Raw genomic sequence first — 24,022 nt, 5'->3', positions numbered from 1 at the left:
ACTTGAGAGGTGGTATTGAGTGAGAATGAAAATTTATGAAGAAAAATAGACAATTTGGGATCATCTTGAGAGATCATGTAAATAAAATTATTTTTGGTTCCTTTCTTTTCTCTTCAAATTGACGTACAAATTCATTCACATTATTATTGTTTATACTTCCTCCTATGCATAAATCACATAAAACAATCAAAGGTGACTAGGTGAATGTTAAGTGAATAATACAAATAGGTTGTTATTGTATTTGGTTGGAGTTTACCTTACAAGTTACCACTTGGATGACATAAGGTTGAATCTTCCATAGTATAAGTACTTGGAGGTGAGAATTCCTTGGGTAAGGCCCGAACAAAATTATTTGAAGTTTTAAATATCCATTATGAAAGTTTCAAATATCAAATTGGAAATAAATTTCCGGATTTTTGGATATCCGAAATATGTTAAAACTCATAAACATCTGAAATATTTCAGATTTTGGGTAATGTAAATACTTAATTATTTTAAAATTGGTTAAATCAGATCAAATTATGCCAAACCTTTGTTATGTATGTGGAGATGGTTTGACTGGAAGAACATTTTGGAGAAGGAAATGAATAACATTATATTTTGAGGCGCCATATGGTCGTGTAGACGAAATACAAAAACATGTACCATAACGCTAGAACATCACACAAATTAGACTACACTAGTACACCACACTAATGTGTGGTAGACTATACACGACCATGTATCCTAACTTTCAAAAAGATATTCTAGAATGTTAGGAAACTATAACTATTGTATCCTAATTTAGATAGTTTATTTAGTCATTCAAAACTATAATTCTCAATGTAATTCTCTTATTAGAGAGGTTAAAGAACCACTGAGGAGAGTATTCCTGTTTTAGTGCTAAGTTTTTGGTTTTTACATATACCATATCATCTCTTACATTGATTAGTTTAGTGCAAAGTTTTGGTTTTTACCTAATTACCTATATATCATCATCTCTTACATTAATTATACTTTTAGTGCAAAGTTTTTGCCTTTTATTTTTCTCTGATGAAGAATATCCATGTAAAATTTTCTTGTGTCCTTTTGTTGTTCTTATTTGTCAGTTCTGACTTCTGAGTTCATGCCTATTATTTCCGCATTAACATACTGTTGATTGCACAATTTCTATTTTTTTTCATTGTTTAAATTTGAGGATATTCCCATTTAAACACCTAAACACACATTTGATAGAAATTGCTAGGAGTTAGCTAATATTGTTGTTAAGTACTTCAGTATTCCATAAACTGTTGTCTTGTGCTTCTTTCCAATCTTCCTAATGAAGAGTAAATCTTTCTACATACTTTTTACAAAACTGCATGCAGTTCCTACTTCTTAGATCCTCCTTAATCTTGTAAGTATATGCATTAAATGGCAAGAAAAGATGAAAACATGGGATTTCCTCACAAGCACAATAAAGTAGTTATGGATCACTAGTCACTGGACAAACAGCGAGGACAAGAGCACTTGAAACCGAATCCTCCTTGAAGAATATCTTGGCGAGCATTGTGATCTAAACTAGCATCAATATAACATATCCGAAGCTCTTCACCTGCAGAAACACCCAAAATAAAAATAAAAAAGAGAAACCGAATCTATATAAGAATTCCAGAAGTTTTTTTTAAACATACTGGGAATGGATAGGCCTAGCATTCCTAATGATTGAATTATCAATAGAAATTTAACAATGGCAGCCAATATACAGAGTAAATGATAGTATAATACTCAAGGCCAGTTTCACAGCAAAAATAAGTTCTGCTCGAAATTCCAAACTACACTGGATTACACTGACATTTGACAATTTATGCAACAGGGAAGCATTCATCATGTCAAATGAATGAACAACATACCAGTAAAATGGTTTATTTTGGTTACTTATAAGAGTAATAAATGTACTCACCCTCCTCCCAAGTTCATTAGAGCAAGTTTAGCCCCAAGTTTTAAAACTTGGGGTGACATCATCATTTTGAGTCTTAAGACTTATGCTTAAGACTTTTCCCATTTTTCTTCTTAAATCTCAAGCAAGTCTCAAGTTGGGTCTTGAAATTTCAAGACTCAACTTAAGACCTGTATTTAGGACCCAGCTCACTATTATTTTTATTATCCTTTTTTTTTTAAAACACTTTTCTACATATAATATGTTATATATTTGAATCTTAGGGCTAAAGTGATAATTTGTGCAAGTCTTAGTGAGTCTTAACAACTATTTGATGACATCTTTTTCAATGGTGACCACAAAAAATGATGTCACATTCAAGTCTTAAGACTTGGGTCTAAACTTGCTCTTATAAGTATTTTTCTCTTGTATGGTGTCCAAGTTGAAGTTTGGGATACTTTGCTGCCATACATTTGCACTCTCTCCAAAATTAAGGGAGAAAGAAAAAAGTACAGAATCCTAATGCCGCTTCTTTTAATAAATGTGGCAAATTCTCAAATTCAAGAAACAAAATCTTAAGGAAAAAAAAGGGAAAATTCTCAACGGTAACCCCCAACTTTTGCTACGCACCAATGGTAACCTCCCTTTTTTTTTTATTATACAAAATGACCTTAATTAAGAATTTCATCTCACTTATGAAATTTATGAGTGTTATGTAGTTAAAAAAAATTAACTATGGTTAGCTTTGTAAAAAAAATAAAATAAAAAAACCAACCTAACCACCACCTCCACCCTCATCCCTTACCAGACCTAGCCATCCCACCTCCAACCTCACCGGGACCTCACCGGAGCCACCAAACAGCCTAATCCCTCACCAGACCGCCGAATCACCCATCTGAACCACCGAACAATTGCCTCCCCCCTTTCCTCCGCCTAGACCCAAACCCTAACCTCACAACCTTCTCTCTCCAGTGGCCATTCTTTCTCCGACCTAGGCTCTTTTGGTCGAGGAGGGGTGGTGGGTTTAGGGTTTGAGGTTTCGATTCTTGGCAGGATCGGAGAAGGCGGAAGGCGAAGAGAGAGAGGGTGGAGAAGAAGGAGAGAAAGGGAGGATCGGTGGTTTGGGTAAATTGGTGGTCTAGGGTGATTGTGGCTTGGGTTCGGCGATCTGGGGTGGTTGGGGTTCTAAGTTCGGCGATCTAGGAGGGCCGAGTTGTCGAGGTTCTGTGTTCGGTGATCTGGGGTGGTTGTGGTCGCGGTTTGGGTTCGGTGGTTTGGGGGTGGTCGTGGTTTGGGGCGGTATGAGGGTGGTCGGGGTAGTCTCGTCGGAAAGGGAGATGGTGGCTGGCTGGCTGGTTTTTGGTGGTTGGGTGAATTAATTTAGTTTTTTTTTTTAAAAAATATAAATCTAACTATAGTTAATTTTAATCAACTATTTAATGAAATAAGGTTATGAGTGAGATGAAAATCTTAACTAAGGTCATTTTGTATAGTTAATTTTCAAGAGGGTTACCATTGGTGCGTAGCAAAAGTTGGGGGTTACCGTTGAGAATTTCCCAAAAAAAAACATAAAAACATGTATTTTAGTACCCATTAGTGCTGACACAAGTAAGGAAACATAGGTCAAATTTGAGGTGACTGACTGACGGGTGAACAATCTTCTATTCTAAGTTGTTTAACAATGGAATGCAAACAAATCCCTTCAGCATTGCAGCTCAAGAAATTTCTCTATACTCAGGAATCAATTCAAGACACACTGGTGCTGAGCATATCTCCTATCTAAGTAGTTTGTCAGTTAACACTAATGACTACACTTACCTTTTGCCATTGAACCTTTTTTGTTACTAAGTTACTAGATAGTCTAGATTAAGGCAGACGAAGTGACCAAACTAAACTAGGTAGTAGGGAAAACCCGACATGCTTGGGCTTGGTGTGAGCATACAACACCTCACAGCTTGGCATAGCGACTAGCACTATGCTGTGCCAATAAAGGACTGTGGAATTCTGGTTTGGTTGGTGGAATTCTGGTTTGGCTGCTGGGTGAACGCCCTAGACACTTTCTTGGCAATTAGGGGGTGCAAGGCAATCACATCCGTGCGCACATAGCCCCAGCCCTTGGGGAGCACATCAAGCAAACGTGGCTAAGCAAGGCATTTCTTCCGGGGCGATCAAGGATGCTTGCGCGAGCCTTGGCCTTTGCTGCCAGGCAAACGCGGTTTGACGCAAGGAACCGTATGGCCTTGTCGTTTAGTGTTGACACGTACGGGTGCTAAGCCTTGTGAGCGAGTGTGGCGCACCAGCATGCAGGCGAACAAAACCTTGAGCTCTGTTGGGGGTGTAGGTCAGTCGGCTAGTCGTGCCCGACTCCACCTGACAACGTGTGCCGAGCATTCGCGTTGGTATCTTGGCGAGGGCGGACACGCCAAACTTTTGGTGGGTGTGGAGGCGTTGGATGTCAGAAAGCCGCATGCTGGGTGAAGGGTGATCATGCTCATAGGCCTTGCGATTGTGGTGCACTGAGAGCTTAAGTGCAACCTCAATTTGGGTGACCGTGAGATATGACCATTGCTAGAACTATCTATCCAAGCTTTCTGAAGTTGAGTTAGCTCCCTTACATTTGATTGACTTAAAATGCCATGAAAAAAGGAATTTCTAGTCAAGGGAATGTTCTTGACATTGTGCTACCGTTTTAACACTTGTTTCATGCTTAGAATCACGATAGTAGGTTATGACCTTGGCTTAAGTAATCCTTGTGGCTCGAGAGAGCACTTGGGTGCCATAGATGACTTCCCCTAATTTATTCCCCAATTTACCTTATTATTCATGCTAAGTGCCGGTTGTATGAAGTTGAGTGGTGTAGCCCGAGTCCTAGACTTCTCTTAGTATTGCTAATCTCTCCTTTAGTTGATTTGAACTAGTAAAAGTTAATAAAAAACCCAAACCACACCTGACTTAATTTAGCTTATATAAACGATAACAAATCGGTGGATAATCCAATGCCTCCAAGACCAAGATAGGTTTATTTATCTTTGGTAAGCTCGACGACGGACTATAAATAAATGGTCATACGACTCCGGACAAGGAGGAGGTGAGGAAGATGATCTCCTACAACTAGCTGGGTTGGGTTGTGAAAATAGCTAGGGTCACCCCTATAATAGCTACCCTCGAGTTGGGAGTAGTCATAAGGTGAGTAAGATTGGAGCTCACTAGTTAAGCTTCGAGGTCCTTGTCAATAGGGATAGATTGGTTAGTTGTTTTGTTAACCCAAACCCTCTTGGATTGGTCGATTGGTGTAGGGGAAAGTCACCCCTCTCAACTTAGTGTTGGTAAGATTGTTGTGCTACATATCTTTGATATTCAAGTTGTTGAGATGGATAAGGCTCATATTACGAAAAGTGGCCTTAAAGTCAAAAGGAGAAGAGGGATGTGCTAGCTCTCCTAGGTTCGGGTGGTGGGGCCTCTACATCGGGAATGATGTCTCCCGCAATCAAAGGTTTATAAGGAACCGCCCAAGTTGTAGTTGCTCTCATTGTTTGGGACAAGTGAGCATAGGGAAGGTAGCAATGGTGTCACAAAAGCATAGGTCGGTGAGCTTTAACCATTGCAGGCGCAAGCACCTACAGATTGTGAGCGCCTTGGTGCACCTCATACGGCCTTTGCCAATGCGCAAGGCGCTACACCTAGGTTGTTTCAGTTACAAACACAAGAGAAATATAATATTTGAGAAAAAATCAATAGAAAAAGACCAAAAAAGTTTCAAATTAAATCTTAGCCAGACTTTGCTTTACATTTTCGAGTATAACCCCTCAAATGCATAGCATCAATTATCGAGTATAAGCCCTAATTCACAAATTGTTAAATTATTGGGAAAATTAGTTATTGATAATGCACAGAGGTTGTCGGTGAGCTTTTCTCGCTGAATCCCAGCACTAGAATTGTCTAGTGCTGGCAAGATCTCCAAGGTTAGTCTTTTCCTTCGATTTTTTCCTCTTTATTCGATTCTTTTTCTGATCGAGTTTAATCATCATCTCCTTCCATGCACCATTGTTCTCCACTACTTACATACGGAAATTCAAGCCTACCGATAGTCCCATATTCCATTTGAAGGCTTTCTTTATAACAATGACTCTCAAGGGAATAGAGGTGGCACTCTACCCTAATGTATTTCATTCCTCCCTCCTTGTAGCATGCTCGACAACAATGGTTCTTTTTCGCTATAGCCTAAGAACACAACAACAACTTGGGAAGACTTCACTAAATTACAAGTGTAACATTCAAGCTAGAACTTTTAAACATGAACTCTTTATTCTCAAGCCGAACGAAAATGAAGGGTTCACTGCTTATCTGAATACGTGGAGAGAAACAGCTACACTGATTGTTGATCCAACAAAGGAAAAGGAGATGGTTCATCTCTTTACCTTGAATCTGATAAGTACAAGCAACACCTCACATTGGATCATCTTGTAGGAGTTTTCTGACCTTATCTGATCTTGCAGTTCTCTCGAGAGTCCATGGTGTTGGTGGCAGTTTTCTCAACGCCTGTCGATACCAGTTAGCATGATGGAGCCACCGGGTGTCTTGTCAGCGCATGGATGGTGTGGAGTCGGTATGAACTTTCATTCATGCATTTTTATTCTATTTATCAGCATTTGACTGACTTGCATTTCTTTGTCTTTGTTTCACTCGATTTCTCGATTGCGTTCTCGCTCGAGGCCGGGCGACTCGAGGGAGATGGGAGCTAGGCGTCGCCGTTACAGGTGAGCGGCCCGGCACAGTGGCCCAGGTGTGGGCCATGTCATGAACAAACTTTTAAAAAATAGGCACGACACGACACGAACCCGGCAAGCGACACGTTCATGAAGTGTTTATGCCGTGCCTGTTTTTTAATCATGGTTCCTCCTCCTCTAGAATAGGCAAGTCAAAACGTATGAGTACTAGTAGGGAATCACCAAATCCAAACACTTCAATGCCCTCCCCTAATATGCCCTTTCCAAACACTTCCACCCTCATCTTTTATCCCCAAAGCATGGGAGGATTTGAACAAATGGACAATATGTCTCCTTGAACTATGTCTAGTTCGGAATTTCAATAAAACCAATTCTCACCTCATTTATACGGACCACAACATGAAATTTTCTATTCCTATAGCTAAGGTAGTCAAACACATGCCACCGGATCGAGTGAACAACCAAACACCTAAATTCCAAACACCCAAATTCCAAACACATTAGACGAATGGTGTAGTGTATCGAAGAGGAATTTGACACTAGCATATTTGATTGGACTTTCTGCCAAACTTGTAATTACTAAACTATCAAATTGAATTAAAAATATATCATAATTCTAAACAAATCGAACTCCATTAAATTGAATTACACTTTTAAACACACTACATAATAAAAAGAAGAAAAAAAAAAAAAAAACGAGTATACAACCCAGCAAATGGGTTTCAAACTTTTACAAAACATGTTAAAATAATGGTTTTAACATGGGCTACCAATTAAGGTATCATTATCTGAGAAAAATGCCAAAAACGAACATTGTGGGCTACCGATTGGGTATTAATCGGACATGGGCTCACCATGCTGCAGCGTTCCTCCCTTGCTTTTGCAGTCCGTCCCTGATGTCCACCGTACCGCCGTGTGTCTGTCAAATTTGACATCACCGGCTTGGTATGTAAAGAGGGAGAGAGAAAGTTTGTAGAGAGGAGAGTGAAGGGAGAAGAGAGAGAGAGTGACGGCTACCCATAAAAACTTAAAAAAAAATTTAAAAAAAAAAACGGAAATTTCATGAAATGCCCCTGAGTAATTTTTTTATTCACCAAATACCCATAAAAACTTTCAAATTCACCTAATACTCCCGAGTTTAAAAAAACTTCACCAAATGCCCTTAATGACTAACGGCGATTAACACCATTAGTAATTAATGACTAATACGCCACGTGGCAGCATCCAATTGGTGTTATAATATAAATAAATTAATTGGTGTTATCATTTTTTAAAGTTTTTTTAATATTTTATTTATTTATATTACAACAACCAATTGGATGTTGCCACGTGGCGTATTAGTCATTAATGACTAACGGTGTTAACCGCCGTTAGTCAATAAGGGCATTTGGTGAAATTTTTTTAAACTCAGGAGTATTTGGTGAATTTGAAAGTTTTGATGGGTATTTGGTGAATAAAAAAATTACTCAGGGGCATTTCATGAAATTTCCGAAAAAAAAAATTAAAATTAAATTTGGCGGGTGAGCGGGTACCCACCACCCTCACAGGTCGGCCCATAACCCTCGAAGACATGTTGATTTTCCGGTAAATCAAATCGGGTCAGCGGGTCGAGTCAATCGGGTCGGGTATTTTTGAACATCCTTAGTGCCTGGGGTGGCTCGTGCCGGGCAGCAGGCTGCCCCGGGTTTTTTCAATTTTTTTAATAGAAATCGATGTATATTTTTCATAAAACTTTAATAAATGAGTATATTTAAATAATTTAATTAACTTATGTTTATATTTATGTATTATTAAACCATTATTTAGCAAAAAAGCAACAATGCATATAAATAAAAAATTTACGAGTGCGATAACTCAAACATTGATGAATAACTTATTTTATTATATGCTGGTGTTTTGGGTGTTTTTGTCCCTCAGGAGAGTTACGTCACAATTATATGGTCTCCAGCCGGCTGGGGACGGAGCTCAGCTGACCGCTCCCCGGTCAGTGATTGCTATTTTTTTCTCTTTCTTCACCTCCACCAGCAGCGGTGCCTTTCTTTTCTTTCCGGCTACTGATGGGGCTGGGGTTGGGTCGGCATCCTTGACAGTGTCAAGGTCTATTGGTTCTGGGCCTTGATCGCCTGGGGTCACAGTATCTTTGACGGTTGAGAGGTAGCACTCCCGGGCCGTCTTTTGATCCCCATTCAAGGAACTAACAGAGCTGTTATCCCTCTCATACTTGATGAGCATGAAAGAAGGGATGATTACAGTCTTGGCTTCGTTGAGGGTTGGCCGGCCTAGAATAATGTAATAGGCGGTCAGCTCCTCAACGACCAAGAACTTGACGACAAGGTGTCGTCCTTTTCCTTTTTCACCCAGCCGGATTGGTAAATCAACCCTTCCGACTGGGTAAACCATTCCACCCCCAAAGCCAACCGAGGGTGTGTTACCGGGTGCATGCTGCTGACATTGTATTTCAGCTTTTGCAGGTGCTGGAGACTGATGATGTCCGATGAGCTGTCGGTGTCAATAAGGATTCGTCCAACCAGCTATTGGCAACCTTACATTCAATGACGACCGGGTCATCATCATCATCAGAACATCTGGGAAGGAGGAGCTAGTAGACGCTTGATCATCATCATCATTGTCCATCTTTCGAAGATGGCTCTTGGTGCCCCGGATGGTAGGGCCATCGCATGAGAACCCGCCTGCTATGGTGTAGACCGGCTCCTTATCAGTGTCCGAACTACTAGCAGGATGGGGTGTCTTAGACGACTGCCCGGGTTCTTCTTATTAGTCCCTTTGGACTTAGAGATATAGGGCTTCAACATCCCCTTGTCAGCCAGACGGTCCAATGCCCGTTGAAGGCTGAAGCAGTCGTTGGTGTCATGGACAACTTCCTCATGGTATTGGCAGAATTTATTTTTGTTCCTTGATTGAATGGAACTTTTCATTGGATTCGGCTTCTCTAGAGACAGTAGGTCCTTGATCTCCATGAGGATGGAGTTGCAGTCCTTGTTAAACTCGTACTTAGAAACGTACGGTTTAAATTCTTTCTTCTTCTTCTGAGACGGATGGTTAGAATCACTAACCGCCCAGACTTCTTTTCTTTTCTTGCTCTCTACTTTCTTCTTGGTCGGCTGAGAAGGCCGGCTGTCTTTCTGTTTGTCAGACTTCTTAGAGTCCGACTGATTACCAGGCGAGCAGAGGTCGGTTGCAAGAATATAGCTTTCCGCCTCCCTCGGGCCGCCTGTAAAGTGAAAGCCCTTTTTCTGATTAGGTCGAACTTAAAAGTCGACCCGTCTCTCAGACCCTTGAAGAAGTCTGTAAAAGCTACCTCGTCAGACAGTCCTTGAATCTAAATTCTGATGAGATTGAACCGCCTGACATAGGAGCGCAAACCTTCTCTCTCCCCCTGCTTAATGGAGCTCAAGTCAAGACTTGTTTTCTTCGCAGGGATGTTCATCGAGAAGTTGGAAGCAAACAGGATGGCAAGCTTCCTGAAACTATCAATGGACCCGGCTTGTTGGGCAATGCCCTTCAATGTAGGCGGGAAACATCGACACCAAGTGGCATCATCCGACCCTTGTAAATACATGAGGTTGGTGTAAGCCATGAGGTGATCTTCCGGGTTGGAGGTACCGTCATAGGTGCCTACCAACACATTTTTAACCTTGGCCGACTGTGCCGCCTCAGTTATCTCCCGGGTGAACACAGAAGGTTGTTCACCCAGGCGGAGCAGACGAAGCTGCCAGTCCAGAGGCTGGACGTTGTTGTATGCCGCCTGACCTCCAAAGAGGGTCGGCTGCATGAAATAGGGAGAATACTGACCGTAGACCTGAGAAGGTACATACGGTGCAGTCCCAATCATCTGAGGACCAGAATGGACGGTATTACCGCCTGTTTGGCTCTCATGCAAGGAAGGTACATTCCCTGCAGAAGTGTTGTTGAAGCTGTCTGGAAAGTTCGACGTAGAAGCCGACTCAGACAACTGCTTATTTCTCTTGCGGGTGATGATCTCCCGAGCGTTAAGAGTTGATTTTTTGCTTCCCACCGGCTGTTGAGTCCAGCGGGGATTGTTTGCATTCCTCTTAGGCAGAAGAATTTTGGACCAATCAATGGTCCCGGCTGCCTTCTCCTTTGGATGAGGAGTTGGCTGCCGATCTCTGACTGACTTCCCTTTCTCCAGAGGAGTCTTTTTTGCCGACTGACCCTACTTGGGCCAGCCCGGCTCTTAGAGATCAGATCTTTAATTTCACCCTTGAAACTTGTCAATAACTTCATGAGTTCGTCTCGGGTGACGGGGGCTGATCCACTGGCCGTATGGGTTTCCTCTTCCGGCTGCCCAGGGGGTCGATTTGTACCCGCCTGGCTGGCACCCCGCTCCAGAGTGTCCTGGGTCGGATGCGTTTGGTTATCAGGGAGCCATCATCGGCTATATAAGTTTCAACCTGAGGATCTTCATCCTCTTGGTCAGTGAAAACTTCCGGGTCATCGCCCAGACGCTTAGGAGGTGGTACAGACTCATGAACCATCTTTGAGGTACGCTCCCCACAGATGACATCAAATGTTTTGGGTGTTTTTGTCCCTCGGGAGAGTTACGTCACAAAGATTGGTCTGGCTGAGTTGTACCTGCAAAACAACGGAGACTCCGGGTGGTTGGAGCTCCGCCTCTGAAGATCAAGTTAGTGACTTGAAAGAGAATAAAGAGTGCGGAAATTTAGGTGGGGATCTGCTTGGATTCCAAGCTCATGTGCTTCTCTGATGAGAGAGAATGTAGGTGTAATAAATGATTGAACGCGCCCCCAAAATGGGGAAATATCTCCCTATTTATAGGGTCATTGGTAGAAGTGCCCCTATCTAGGTCATTTGACCTAGATTCTAGTGGGCTGCGCCGTTTTACGGCACTTCTAGGGATTTGGGCCCCTGAAGGCCGCCATTTCAGAATTCTTCTGAAGGGGCCACTTGTCGGATGGTTGAGGGTCGGATGGTTAGGGGACCACTTGGGTCAGCCTGGTCTTGACACGTGGCCTTCTCTTATAGGGACACCTGTCTAGGGTAATTTTTACCCTAAACAAGTGGTACGATAAATCGATAATACAATAATTTATAATGATGATTAAAAATCGTACAATAATTGGTGAATTACTTACTATTATACAATTTTTGTATTATCAAACCCCTTATTCTGTATAATAAAATAAGCTATAAAATTAAGTTATTCACCAATATTGTACGATTTTTAATTATCATTATAAATTATTGTATTTGGATTTATCGTACCGACATACAATAAAATAAGTTATTCATCAATTTTTGTATTATCGCACTCGTAAATTTTTAATTATATGCATTGTTGCTTTTTACTAAATAATAATATAATAATAGAAAACATAAACATATTTAATAAAATAATTTAAATATACTCATTTATGTTTTTTTACAAAAATTATTGTATTATCGATTTATCGTACCGGCATATAATAAAATAAGTTATTCATCAATTTTTGTATTATCGCACTCGTAAATTTTTAATTATATGCATTGTTGCTTTTTACTAAATAATAATATAGTACTAGAAAAACATAAACATATTTAATAAAATTATTTAAATATATACTCTATGTTTTTTACAAAAATATACATCGATTTTTATTTTAAAAAAATTTGAAAAACCCGGGGTGGCCCGTTGCCGGCCCGGCACAGCACGCCAGGCACGTAAGCCGTGTTGTGCCATGTCGTAGGCTGGGGTGTGCCAAAAGGTGGCACGGCCTAGCACAAGCCACCCCCAGGCACAACCCGCGATGGCCCGGCATAGCACGATGCCCACCTTTAGTCGTCGTATCTCTATGGAGATCCCGGGTAGGCAGGAGGCTGCTGCGAGGCAGAGGGAAACTGTAGTCAAAGGGCAACGACAATGATAGCCCGGGTCATGAGTCTTTGTCACTTAGGTGTTCCCACTTGGTTTTGGTCCCATAGAGGTATGACCTCACGTGGTTTCTAATTCAATCAAGGTCCATCCATCGCCGCAGCACTTCAGGCCTCCACCTCTCTTCACCAGTGGGACATACGAGGTTGGCTTGCCGTAGTAGCCTGCGCCTCCTCTTTTTACTAGCGGGAGCTTCTACCAGTATGGCTTCTAGGGGACCCCTGTTTACTTAGTGGAGCAGTCCCACTATCGTGATCCCCACGACGGGTGGTGCCACCTCTAGTCAAGTGGTGTCTCCTCGAACTCAGGATTTTAACGAGTTCATGAGGATTTTAACGAGTTCATGGGCCTTTCTTCTAGGGAGCCTCGTGCGCCAGCACCTTAGTTGTACTTGCATTTCATTGTTCTTTTGGACTATTTGAACTTTGCTCATGTGTGAGTATTATTGACTCTTGACACTTATGTACATTATTTAGACTCTTTTTGTACTTTTTGTTAGACTCAGTTCATTGTACACTTGCTTTATGTGCGCATGAGTGTGTGCTTTGTGAGAGTGTGTGATTTTGTGACAAATTATGCGAAAATTTTTTGGCACTTTTATTATCGTTGGAAGGTATCCGACTTTCTCACCAAAAAGAAAAAATGAAAATAAAAAAAATAAAAATAAGAGGAAGAATGAGTGTGTAAATAAGTAATTTGAAATTTCTAAAAAAAAAGAAATATCAATTCATCAAAGCATTAAATCAAAGAGATTGAATTATCGTAAGAAAAGGTGAATGATTTTTGAAAAAAGATTGAAAAGATGAAAAATAATTTGGATCAAGATCGGATAATCAAAGTACAAGTTTTATTAGAAATCAAATCAAAGAGTACTGGACGCGACTCTATCGCAGAACGCCAGGTAAAGAATCTGTCTTCAAATAGTATTCAACTCCTGCTTCGATTTTCGGCTTAAAGCCCCCAAACTCGTCATACCTCATCACAAATCAGCATTCAAGTTCTACATTCCCATATCTTTTAATTTTCGTAGGTTAGTAATTCTAGCGATAATGATTAAAAATTTCTCTGAAAAATTACTTGGTAGTTGTGTCGGTCTTTAACCAGTAGTGAGAGGAAATGGCTTAAATATCTCAATATGAATGATTTATTGGATCTTAGGAGTATAGATTTTGATAGTAATTTCATTCATGCTGTAATAGAAAATTAGGATCCTAATACTCATTGCTTTAGGCTAGGAACCTCTACCGGAAGAATTTGGAGCTATCTTTGGCTTTCCCTCTAGGCATCTTGCCGTAATCCTTACAATATGTGAATATTATTATAAGGATTTTGAGCTTTTTTATAATCTAAGGGAATCCAATTTACAATCTATAGTTCATGGAAAAGAAGTAGATTTAAGAAAATTTGCATCTTTTTTCTTTAATAGACCTAAGTCTAGTTCTTTTCACATCTATAGAAGAAGAGTCTTTTTATTCTGCATGTTTAGCCAACTTTTGCTCACTAACGGTAGTGAACCGCATGGATCAAGCTATACTAGCATTAGTTATGGAACAAGTTGATGTCGGGAGAAATCCCATGCCTGCAATTATTGGACAAACAATGATGGGATTAGATGAATTGAAGAAAGATCCTAAGGCACCAATTCGACGATCACTTTTATAATTACAAGTACAAAATTAATACTTTTAATTACAGAAATAAAAAAAATTTTAATTTTGTAATGTAATAACATTAATTAATTTTTATGCTTGCAGATTTGGCTATTGGAGAGACTAAGTTTAATCAATCCTCCCGAAAATGTTGAAAAGTACACTCCAAATTGTCCTGTAAGGAGAAAGAAACGCTTTTCCATTAAGATGCGCCATTGGTAGTGGAGCAAAATATTCCAGACTCGTGATTTCTCCATCAACTGGGATGTTCCTTAGTGGAAATTTGAAAAGATGAATGGAGTCAACACCCAAGCTTTATGTCGTATAGCCCCGTTCTTTGAACCTTTCATAGACTAATGGCGGCGAGGTTGACAAGAGAGAAAATTGAAGTCCTCTTTATGGCAGCGAGGTTTGAAAGAGGTTTTGAGGGGAATGAAAATATGAAGTTTATGTTCATAAAAAGATGCCTAGAATTGAGGGATAAACTAGAAATGAAAAGGGATATTCAATGCGGGGGAATGATAACAATAATAGCGAAGGCCCTTAACTTTGAAAACCACATTAGTTTAATGACTTTGGTGGACTAGTGTCTTAGACTTCAACACAATAATGAACCGCTCTTTTGTTAAGGAGACTAGCCGCGATAGTATCCATAGTTGGAGAATGAAGGGCAGACACACACCATTGCTACCTTCCCTTTCCTCACTATTGGAGCGGCTACAACTTGGGCGGTTCCTTAGGAGCCTTTGATTACAGGAGACATCATTCTGTAGAGATCCCACCACCCCAACCTAGAAGAGCTAGAACATCTTCCATGCCCGATGACCTGATCACATAACAGGTTCTTCCTCTTCTTCCTCCCCTTTCGATTTTGACGTTGTTTTTCATAAAATGAGCTTCGATGCATTCAACAACTTGAACATCAAAGCCATGTAGCACAACAATCTTACCAACACCAAGTTGAGAAGGGTGACTTTCACCAATCCCCCTTACCTCAACTACCCCAATCCGGTGTCGGTTTGACACAACAATCAACCCACCTATCCCTATTGGCAAGGACTTTATAGCTTAAGAGCTACACTATTCCTTTCGTAACTTTTATTACATGAGAGTTAGCTCAATTAAAATGATGAAGTTCAAAACGGAAACTCTTTTTTTCCTAACTTCTATCACATGAGAGTTAGCCTTCAATTTCAATATATTGGGTCCAAAGGATATAAAGAGTTGGAAGTCATTTAACATTTTTGTTATTCAAGAAGAACGATGATTGATGATAGGCTTTTGTCCACTTACAAAGTAACTAGTTGTTAGCATTATACATATTAAATTGCTTTTTAACTCTTAGTTAGGAACAACCCGTCTTATCTTCTCTCTCTCTTCGTGGAATTTCTTGTTTTAAATGCAAAGTAATACATAATCTTTTTCCATGTACTATAATATATACAAGTATGTAGTATTCTATTATAATGATCATTATTTGAGACGCACTATACACCTAATGTATAACATTTATGATGTGACTTTAATGTACAATTTTTTTCAATCTCTAGATCAATTATTATTCTAAGGCCTATAACAAATTGTATTAGGAAGCCTATGTATCTTTTGGACTATGGCGAAATAATAATCAGTAGTACCAAGATAAGCCATCAAATCGCAATTCTAATGCATGCAACAATAAGACATACCTTCTTCTATGTCACGAAGTGCTTTCAGCCTTGCATGAACAGAGTCTATCCATATAATATGCACGTTAGGATCTGAAAGAAAAACCACTTTCCATCAATGCTAAGTATGACTAAAGTGAACAATTTACTCAATGCTCCATTAGATGTGACATCCATGACCAAGCTTGTGTTCAGTTTTTTTACTTTTGGACTAAGTAGATTAGGGGCCTAGGGGGTATCATTGAGTCTTTCATGGAAGATATAGGCGATAATTTAAGGCATATAATCTTTTTAAAAAAAAATTGAGCTCCAGCCTATGCTACTTGGACTCAAGATATTTTACTTGTCCAAGTTTTAGAATCAGCCTGTCAAAGTTTCCACGTTTTTTGTCCAAAATCAAGCATTAAGTGTCTGCATCCTTGTCAAAGATACAAAGATCAGACATGTACCGAGGACAAAATAGAAGAGTCCAAATAACATAAGAAACTGTTATATACATGGGTCAAGAATACTTGAGCACTCGTACACAAATCTTGAATTAAGATGGAGAACTCACCACAATCATGATTGTAGAATGAAGGAAGGATATAAACAGCATTCCCAACTCCAGCTTCAGCTTCTACTGATGCTGCTGCCAGTGCATGGAGATCATCATATGACCCAGCAACCATTTCAATTCGAAATGCATTAATACGTACACGAGCCAATACATCAGCATACCACTGCTCTGACAAAACTGGTATTGTCAAAGGATCACCAGCTACTCCATGGATATTTCATTGAATGTTAAACGTATTGCTGATAGTATGCAAGTAACTCAAACGAAGAGGATACAATTTAAATTTTCCTTCGTTATATTTAATCCTTCGATAGCACTCCTAAGCATGCTATATTCCACTTCAATCTGAAAACATAAACATCAATAAGCAACCTACTTTTGTTGTATAACATATTGGAGACTTGGTGTAAGCATTCTCATCGCATAGCAGTGATAGCACACTGACTAGTTAGGACTACCCACCAAAAAAGAACAAAAACAATTAAAAAAAATTAGCAAGTTATACAGAATTAAAAGTAATGTAATAGACCGACTTTGGTATGTCGTTTTGGCACTCAGAGGGGGACAAGCAATGAAGTGGTGAGTTTGGATGGAAAGGATTTGACCATGAGTGAATGTTTTAAGTACCTAGGGTCGATCATCCAGAAGAATGGTGACATTGATCAAGACGTGACCCACAGGATTAAGTCAGGGTGGCTTAAATGGAGAGCGGCCACGGGAGTGCTATGCGACCGCAGCATTCCCTTAAAGTTGAAGGGAAAATTCTACAGGACTGCCATAAGACCAGTGTTGCTCTATGGTACAGAATGTTGGGCTTCTAAGAAAGAGCATATTAAAAAGATGGAGGTTACGGAAATGCGCATGTTAAGGTGGATGTGTGGAAACACTTTAAGAGATAGAATCAGAAATGAGGTTATTCGCAAGAAAGTAGGTGTGGCGGGCATTGTAGATAAATTAAGGGAAAATCGTCTGCGTTGGTTTGGACATGTAAGACGGAGACCCGAGGGTGCACCGGTGCGAAGAGTGGAAGAGTGGGACCATGGAGGGATTAAACGAGGAAGAGGGAGACCAAAGATGACTTGGTTGGAAGGAGTGAGGAAGGATATGAAGTGCATGGATTTACGTGAGGATGAAGTTTTGGATCGTAAGGGATGGAGGAGAAAGATTTATGTTGATGACTACACGGAATAATCAAATTTGGTTCATGTTAGCCGACCCCACTTTTGGGATTAAGGCTTTGATTGATTGATTGATTGATTAGGGGGTAATTAAGTAAAAGACAAATTTAATTAAGAAGAAGAGAAGGAAAGAAAGCAATCAACTTTTAGTATGTTTTATTATGGTTTTTCCATTTTCGTTAAGTAGTCACAGTAAGCTTTAAGGTCAACCTTGACCATTAGTATAAGTAAGTTAGTATGGGTAACATAGAAGGGAGGCAGAAATTGAGCGAACCTCTTGAGAGACTTGTAGCCTCAAGCTACTAGAGAGATTTGTAGCCTAAAGCTACTGAGAGATTCATAACCTCAAGTTATGACTATCCTTATGTAATCCAACCTTTAATCAATCAAATGTTCAAGCTTTTAGCCTTAATTAAATACTAATTATGCTTAATTAAATCAGTAGAATTCAGTCTATAACATGCTGCCAGTGCATGGAGATCATCATATGACCCAGCAACCATTTCAATTCGAAATGCATTAATACGTACACGAGCCAATACATCAGCATACCACTGCTCTGACAAAACTGGTATTGTCAAAGGATCACCAGCTACTCCATGGATATTTCATTGAATGTTAAACGTATTGCTGATAGTATGCAAGTAACTCAAACGAAGAGGATACAATTTAAATTTTCCTTCGTTATATTTAATCCTTCGATAGCACTCATAAGCATGCTATATTCCACTTCAATCTGAAAACATAAACATCAATAAGCAACCTACTTTTGTTGTATAACATATTGGAGACTTGGTGTAAGCATTCTCATCGCATAGCAGTGATAGCACACTGACTAGTTAGGACTACCCACCAAAAAAGAACAAAAACAATTAAAAAAAATTAGCAAGTTATACAGAATTAAAAGTAATGGTTCTAATATTGAACTGTAGAAGTGCAACAGCAGCTCATGTCTCTAAGAAGAATTGAAGATGAAATTTGTTTGACAACCATCAGCTGCTAACTGCTAGCACAATATCTTGGCAGTTGACCATCATCATATCTAGGCATGAAGAATTATCATTGGCAACACACCAACACAGCAATTTTCAAAAGCTTGCATTGAACACATGGACTCCAAAAGTCAAAGTAACGTCAAGATATACTGATACTTTAATCATCCATAATTCAGAGTTTTATGATAGATTTTGCATATAACATAAATATCGGACAACTGTTATACATATCTTAGTATTATATAGTGGCAGTCGACATGGCCATGACAAGCCATATGATGTGTATGGTGTTCTTTGTTCACATTAAACTCTAGCTCTGATCATGTTGTCATTATTCAACCCGAATCTACTAAACATCCCTATTGTAGGTAATTGAGCAATTAATATATCACTTGATAACTATAATAGCCACATTTGAAGCCATAGCTAGTTCATTCTTCATTAGAGATATATCAAAAATAGTTAATGCAAAGTGCTGGTAGCATAAAAAAACAAGTGCATCAACAACTTATAAAGCAACTAAAGTGCCTTTAGGTTATTTCAGGAGTATGATCATTAATTTACAAAGTATAGATGAAACATTTTATAGAAGATAATAGCACAAATAATATATATGGTAGTAGCAGCCCTATCAGGTGACTCATGGCAAATACCACGTATGTTACTACTTTTTTTTTTAAGCTTGAGATGTGTTTTTTTTTTAATCAATCCTCAATGTATCTAATAAAATAGTTTTGGCTATGATATCTTTCACCTTATTTTACAAGCTTTTCACCCGTTCATATTATAATCAGGCCAAATAAAACCAAACTAGAAGATACCACCTTTTTTATTTATGTTTGTGGGAATATTATACTCCCTCTGCCCCTATGACCGTACAATCGTACATGCTTTTAGGCAATATCATTAATTTCTTCTTTACCCCCCCCCCCCTTTATTTTACCGCGTGAAATGTGTGATAGTTATTAAATAATTTAATTATACTTTCAATTTTTATTATAGATGGTGGGTAGATGGGTATTATTTTTATTATAGTTTTTGAGACATTATATTTTTTATGATCAGTGCAAACTAAGGGTCTTTTTTATTACTAGTATATTTAAAAGGTGGTGGGGTTTTTTTTTTATTGGGTTTTATTTATTTATTTTAATTTATAAATTAAAGTTAGTGGATGGGTGTCCAAAGTTGCCCCAACTTTGCTCATATGCGATAGTTTACTTCACCTTGTGAATAACTTTATATATGCCCAATAATTTTCCTGCAAAATGTGAACTGATAATACTTTCTTTTTCTTATGAACCTCGGATCTTGATGGAGAAATTTTCAAATGGTGGAAGATGATTATGACATATAAGTGCTATTTTTCACAAAGTAGAGCAAAGTCATCTTACTAGTTTATCAGGGAGAGCAGGGAGCAAGCTAGTGCTAATCAAGAAAAGCCATGACATTTCACATAGAATAGAACACTACATGGTGCGGAATTGTTGAAACACTAGAATTGTGTGAAAAATTGTCACAAAGCTGAAACAGAAAGTTGTGTTTGCAAATTGATCGTCTTAATCCATACCACACATGCATATTACACATGATTCAAACAATGCTTAAAAAGCATTTGTTCACAACACCAAGTAACCTTGTGCCCAACTGCTATCGAAGTCAACAAGATACTGAAAACATGGCAAATTTACATACTACAAATGTTCACATTCTGATTTTCAGCAAGCTTAAAAAAGATAGTCATAGAATCACCTTGGGTATTATATGAGCAGGTTGAAGTATATGAATGCAGTCTGCAGATGCTGCTCCAGCTATTACCATACATGCTAACCGCTTTACCAAAAGTGGATACTTCAATCCCAAATTTCTTCAAAATCAACAAAATGCAAGTGATACATTGTCAGCCATTGATATAGATGTCAAAGGAAAAATCGCCTTAATTAATTGAAAAAAATGAATACGTTAAATTGTGACAGATATTTGTCAATGAAAGAGATAATACAAGTTTATGGGGCTCCATGATTTCTTTAATAGCTATTTATATTTGAGGAAAAACTTTATCTTGATTGGGGTACATCTTTCCTTCTGGAGTGTGAGCATTGCTTTTTTAATTTGCTCCAGCTTAGAGTGTAGATTGTTCCTTTCACCCAGAAATTTTCAATTCATGACAGATCATATGTTAGCTCATGCACTCATCTCATGTCCCTGTCAGGTTTCATCATGGAGAAATAACTAAGGAAGTAAGGAGTCAAAAGTTAGACCTATTGACATATTCTCCACAACTAATGCTATTATGGAACTTGCATAAAGAATGAATAATTATCAGGACATACATCTAATTCTTCCAATGTGACCAAGGAACCTTAATCCTGTTATACATATGCTCTTAATTTATTTGGATTGTCTCTTCAAATGACTGTTCTTCTCACCCTAGCTTATATGCGCTCAATTTGCACAATATCCTAGGTTGATGTCTCAAATTATTTTTGGGTGGATGAATCCATGAATTTGAGTTCTAGGTGAAGCCTAGGGTATATCTCTTGTGCAGATTTGTGGCTTTCTATTAGGTTAATTGCTCCTTTAATGCATTGCTCTTGTGGGTTCTAATGGGTTCAACGACAAAGCTACGACTATTTCTGATTCATATCTAAGTTTTCAGTATATATATTACCTAGTTACATACTTACATCGATTGTCCATCTCCTTAAAAGTACTGCATTCACGAATTGATAATAATTAGTATTCTGTTTAACATTGCTTGCAGGAGTAGTTTATTTATTCATCTGTTAATGGTTAAAGGAAGAAAGAGAAAATTAAAAAAAATTAAAAATTAAAAAAAAAAAGTACAGCAGTATGTAATCTTAATTATGAACTGAAAATCTCACATACCTGCAGTACTTGTGGTAATCGGACCAATCTGCCTTCTTCTCTAGTTCATAATATGCCTGCGAATAATTAGAAGCATAGCTCAAAATCTCAATGACAGAAAATAGAGGAGGGAACGCCCCCCCCCCCTCTCCCCGGTGCATATATGTTTCATAATTTCTTCCAGCGAAAAATATCAACTACAGTGCATTCAATCGATTGAATAATTGTAGCAACTAAAAACCTCTCAACAGATGTCAACTAGTTTAGCAAGTAAAACTATAATGGTTGTGCAAAGACTGTCATAACAATCATGTTTTGTATCATCAACCCATGTGCTTCCTAGCTAGTAATCAATATAATTTGTAGTTGATTACTCTTCTGAAAAGACTTGAGAAATAGCTGGGCCAATGTATGAAAAGGCAATATAATTATACTGTATCATCAATATCGCCTCCCCTAGACCACAAAAGGCGCATGACCCCTAACGCCTTGCACCTCAGCGCCTAGGCATTACCTTTTTAAACAATGAGCTGCCCAAAGGAAAAGCAAAGCAAAATGCTACCAGTACCACTCAGCAGTTGCTATTCAGACTTTCAAAACATCTATTAACTTACTACTCCCTCCGTCCCTAAATTACATTCCTACTTTCCTCTATTATGTGAGGAATAAATGCTAGAACTTGGAATGTAAGGGACGGAGGGAGTAACTAATTAGTCGAGATAGGCTCAAGTTCAATTTCGATAATCTAAGTACAAATGTACAAGCCAATTATCCATTGTTTCGTTTCGTTAATGCCCAACTTTTGAGGTTTATATGATTTATTTCACACTATAATCTTTTACAATCTTCAATCATTTTCATCTCTCGAATACCCCTATTATACAAATCAACCTAACAGAAATGACAACTGCATCTCCCAGTTTCAAATTCGAAGAAACCAAACATCAAACACTTGGCGTGCATCATATTTTTTCAAAAAAAAAAAAACCACCATATCTAATTTCTCTCCATATAGCATATACTCAGTAATAAAAACAACCGCACAATTAACATAAGCAAAACAAGTATTCTAAATTATCTAACCAACTTCTCAATATTGAACCCATAAATTAATTTTCTAAAATTGCAAATTAACGTTGTCATCCTTAATTGAAACATTAATCATTAACCCGTGATTTTGTTATAAATCTGTCAATACCCGTTCAAAAAAAATAAATAAATAAATCTGTCAATACTTATATTTGTCTAACCAAAATTTCAACATTAATTCATAATTTAATTTTCCAAACAGAAATTAACAACCCTAATTTAATCAATTAATCATCATAACACCGATAAACACGTAATTTTGTCATAAAATCATTAACGCTTGTAATTAGACCATAGAAGTATAAAACTGCATAAATTAAAACCGAAAAAAATAAAAATTCACAAACTAAAATTGGAATTTAATTACCTTAGCTTCTTGACGACATTCTTCGGAACAAAATCGGTCAACCCGAGTTTGAGAATCGTTACTGAACTTCAATTTCTTAAGGCAAAGGTAACAAACGCAATCGATTTTGGAGAGAGAAGGGTGAGAAATCACTGGTTTTGCAGTGTGAATGAGTTCAGCAGCTTCGATTCTTCGAGTTGCGAAAACTCCTCGACCTGCTGACTCGGTGATGTCAACTCGGATTGGTGGAGGTCTGACATGGTTAGTTGTTGTTGTTGAGATAGTGGAGATGGAGAATTTCAAAAGTGGGTTTGATGGTGAAAGTAGTTTTTTGAATTGAGGAGAAAGATAACGGCTAGTTACGAACAACATCAGGGGAAATTTCAGCAATGCTTGGGTGTGGTTCAAAATTTTGTTGTCGTTTTTATAATAGGAACTAGACTTAAAAAAAAAATAGATAAATATAAATAAGAATATGCACCTTGCATAAAATATTTGAATTTTTTTTTTTTTTAGTAATAGTTAATAGATTAGGTCAATATGTCTATTTATTACTCCCTCCGTTTCATAATATTAATCCCATATATTATTTTGGGCGTTTTAAAAAGATCTACCCATATTAAATATATTTCATTTGTAACTTGATTTTTTTTAATTAATTAATTGTGGATTGATGACATGACTCTAAGTAAGGAAATTTTTACCTTAAATTATGCAATCATGGTTTGTGCTTTCCTAATGAAAAATAAAAAAAGTTAAATATGGTAAACTAATTATGAAATATGTTGTACTTTAATGTTAGATTTCAAATATATTTTTTGAAAAGAGATTTCAAATATATTTGTTTTCTTATTTTATGTGATTGATTCCATATCGACCATATGGGACTAACATTATGAAGCGGATGGAGTATTAGTTTAATGTTATGAAATATTGTATATATTTGTGTGGATGTCCATTTTACTCCTTGTATCATTCCAGAATATTCTAGATAGATCTAGGGTTTATATTCTTATCCAAACAACCCTAAATAAATAAATATATATATATATATATATATATATATATATATATATATATATATATATATATATATATATTATATCAGGTATAGAAATAGACTGATTGACTCTTTCCCC

At 38.1% G+C, this 24,022-nt stretch overlaps 1 protein-coding gene across 1 annotated transcript; it reads right to left on the bottom strand.

The window, feature by feature from the left end:
- Positions 1-1,167: 1,167 nt before the first annotated feature.
- Positions 1,168-23,291, bottom strand: LOC145627106 (histone-lysine N-methyltransferase ATXR4-like). Its single transcript, XM_081679501.1, has 7 exons — positions 22,905-23,291; positions 21,470-21,525; positions 20,333-20,447; positions 16,686-16,755; positions 16,408-16,587; positions 15,873-15,944; positions 1,168-1,573 (listed from the first exon to the last, which is right to left on the bottom strand). Exons 1-7 carry the CDS (start codon positions 23,253-23,255, stop codon positions 1,455-1,457), a joined length of 963 nt encoding a protein of 320 aa, XP_081535627.1. The 5' UTR covers positions 23,256-23,291; the 3' UTR covers positions 1,168-1,454.
- Between the last annotated feature and the right edge of the window lie 731 nt (positions 23,292-24,022).

Source organism: Chenopodium album, chromosome 4 (assembly GCF_948465745.1).
Source record: "Chenopodium album chromosome 4, dcCheAlbu1.1, whole genome shotgun sequence".
Taxonomy (NCBI): domain Eukaryota; kingdom Viridiplantae; phylum Streptophyta; class Magnoliopsida; order Caryophyllales; family Amaranthaceae; genus Chenopodium; species Chenopodium album.
This window is presented reverse-complemented; position numbering and strand designations above follow the sequence as displayed.

Coding starts and splice junctions, on each gene's coding strand:
- LOC145627106 (XM_081679501.1), bottom strand. CDS start 23,255: ATGTTGTTCGTAACTAGCCGTTATCTTTCTCCTCAATTCAAAAAACTA. Junction 21,526..22,904: donor AATGTCGTCAAGAAGCTAAG/GTAATTAAATTC, acceptor AATTATTCGCAG/GCATATTATGAACTAGAGAA. Junction 16,756..20,332: donor CTGCTCATATAATACCCAAG/GTGATTCTATGA, acceptor TTATGTTTTCAG/ATTGAAGTGGAATATAGCAT.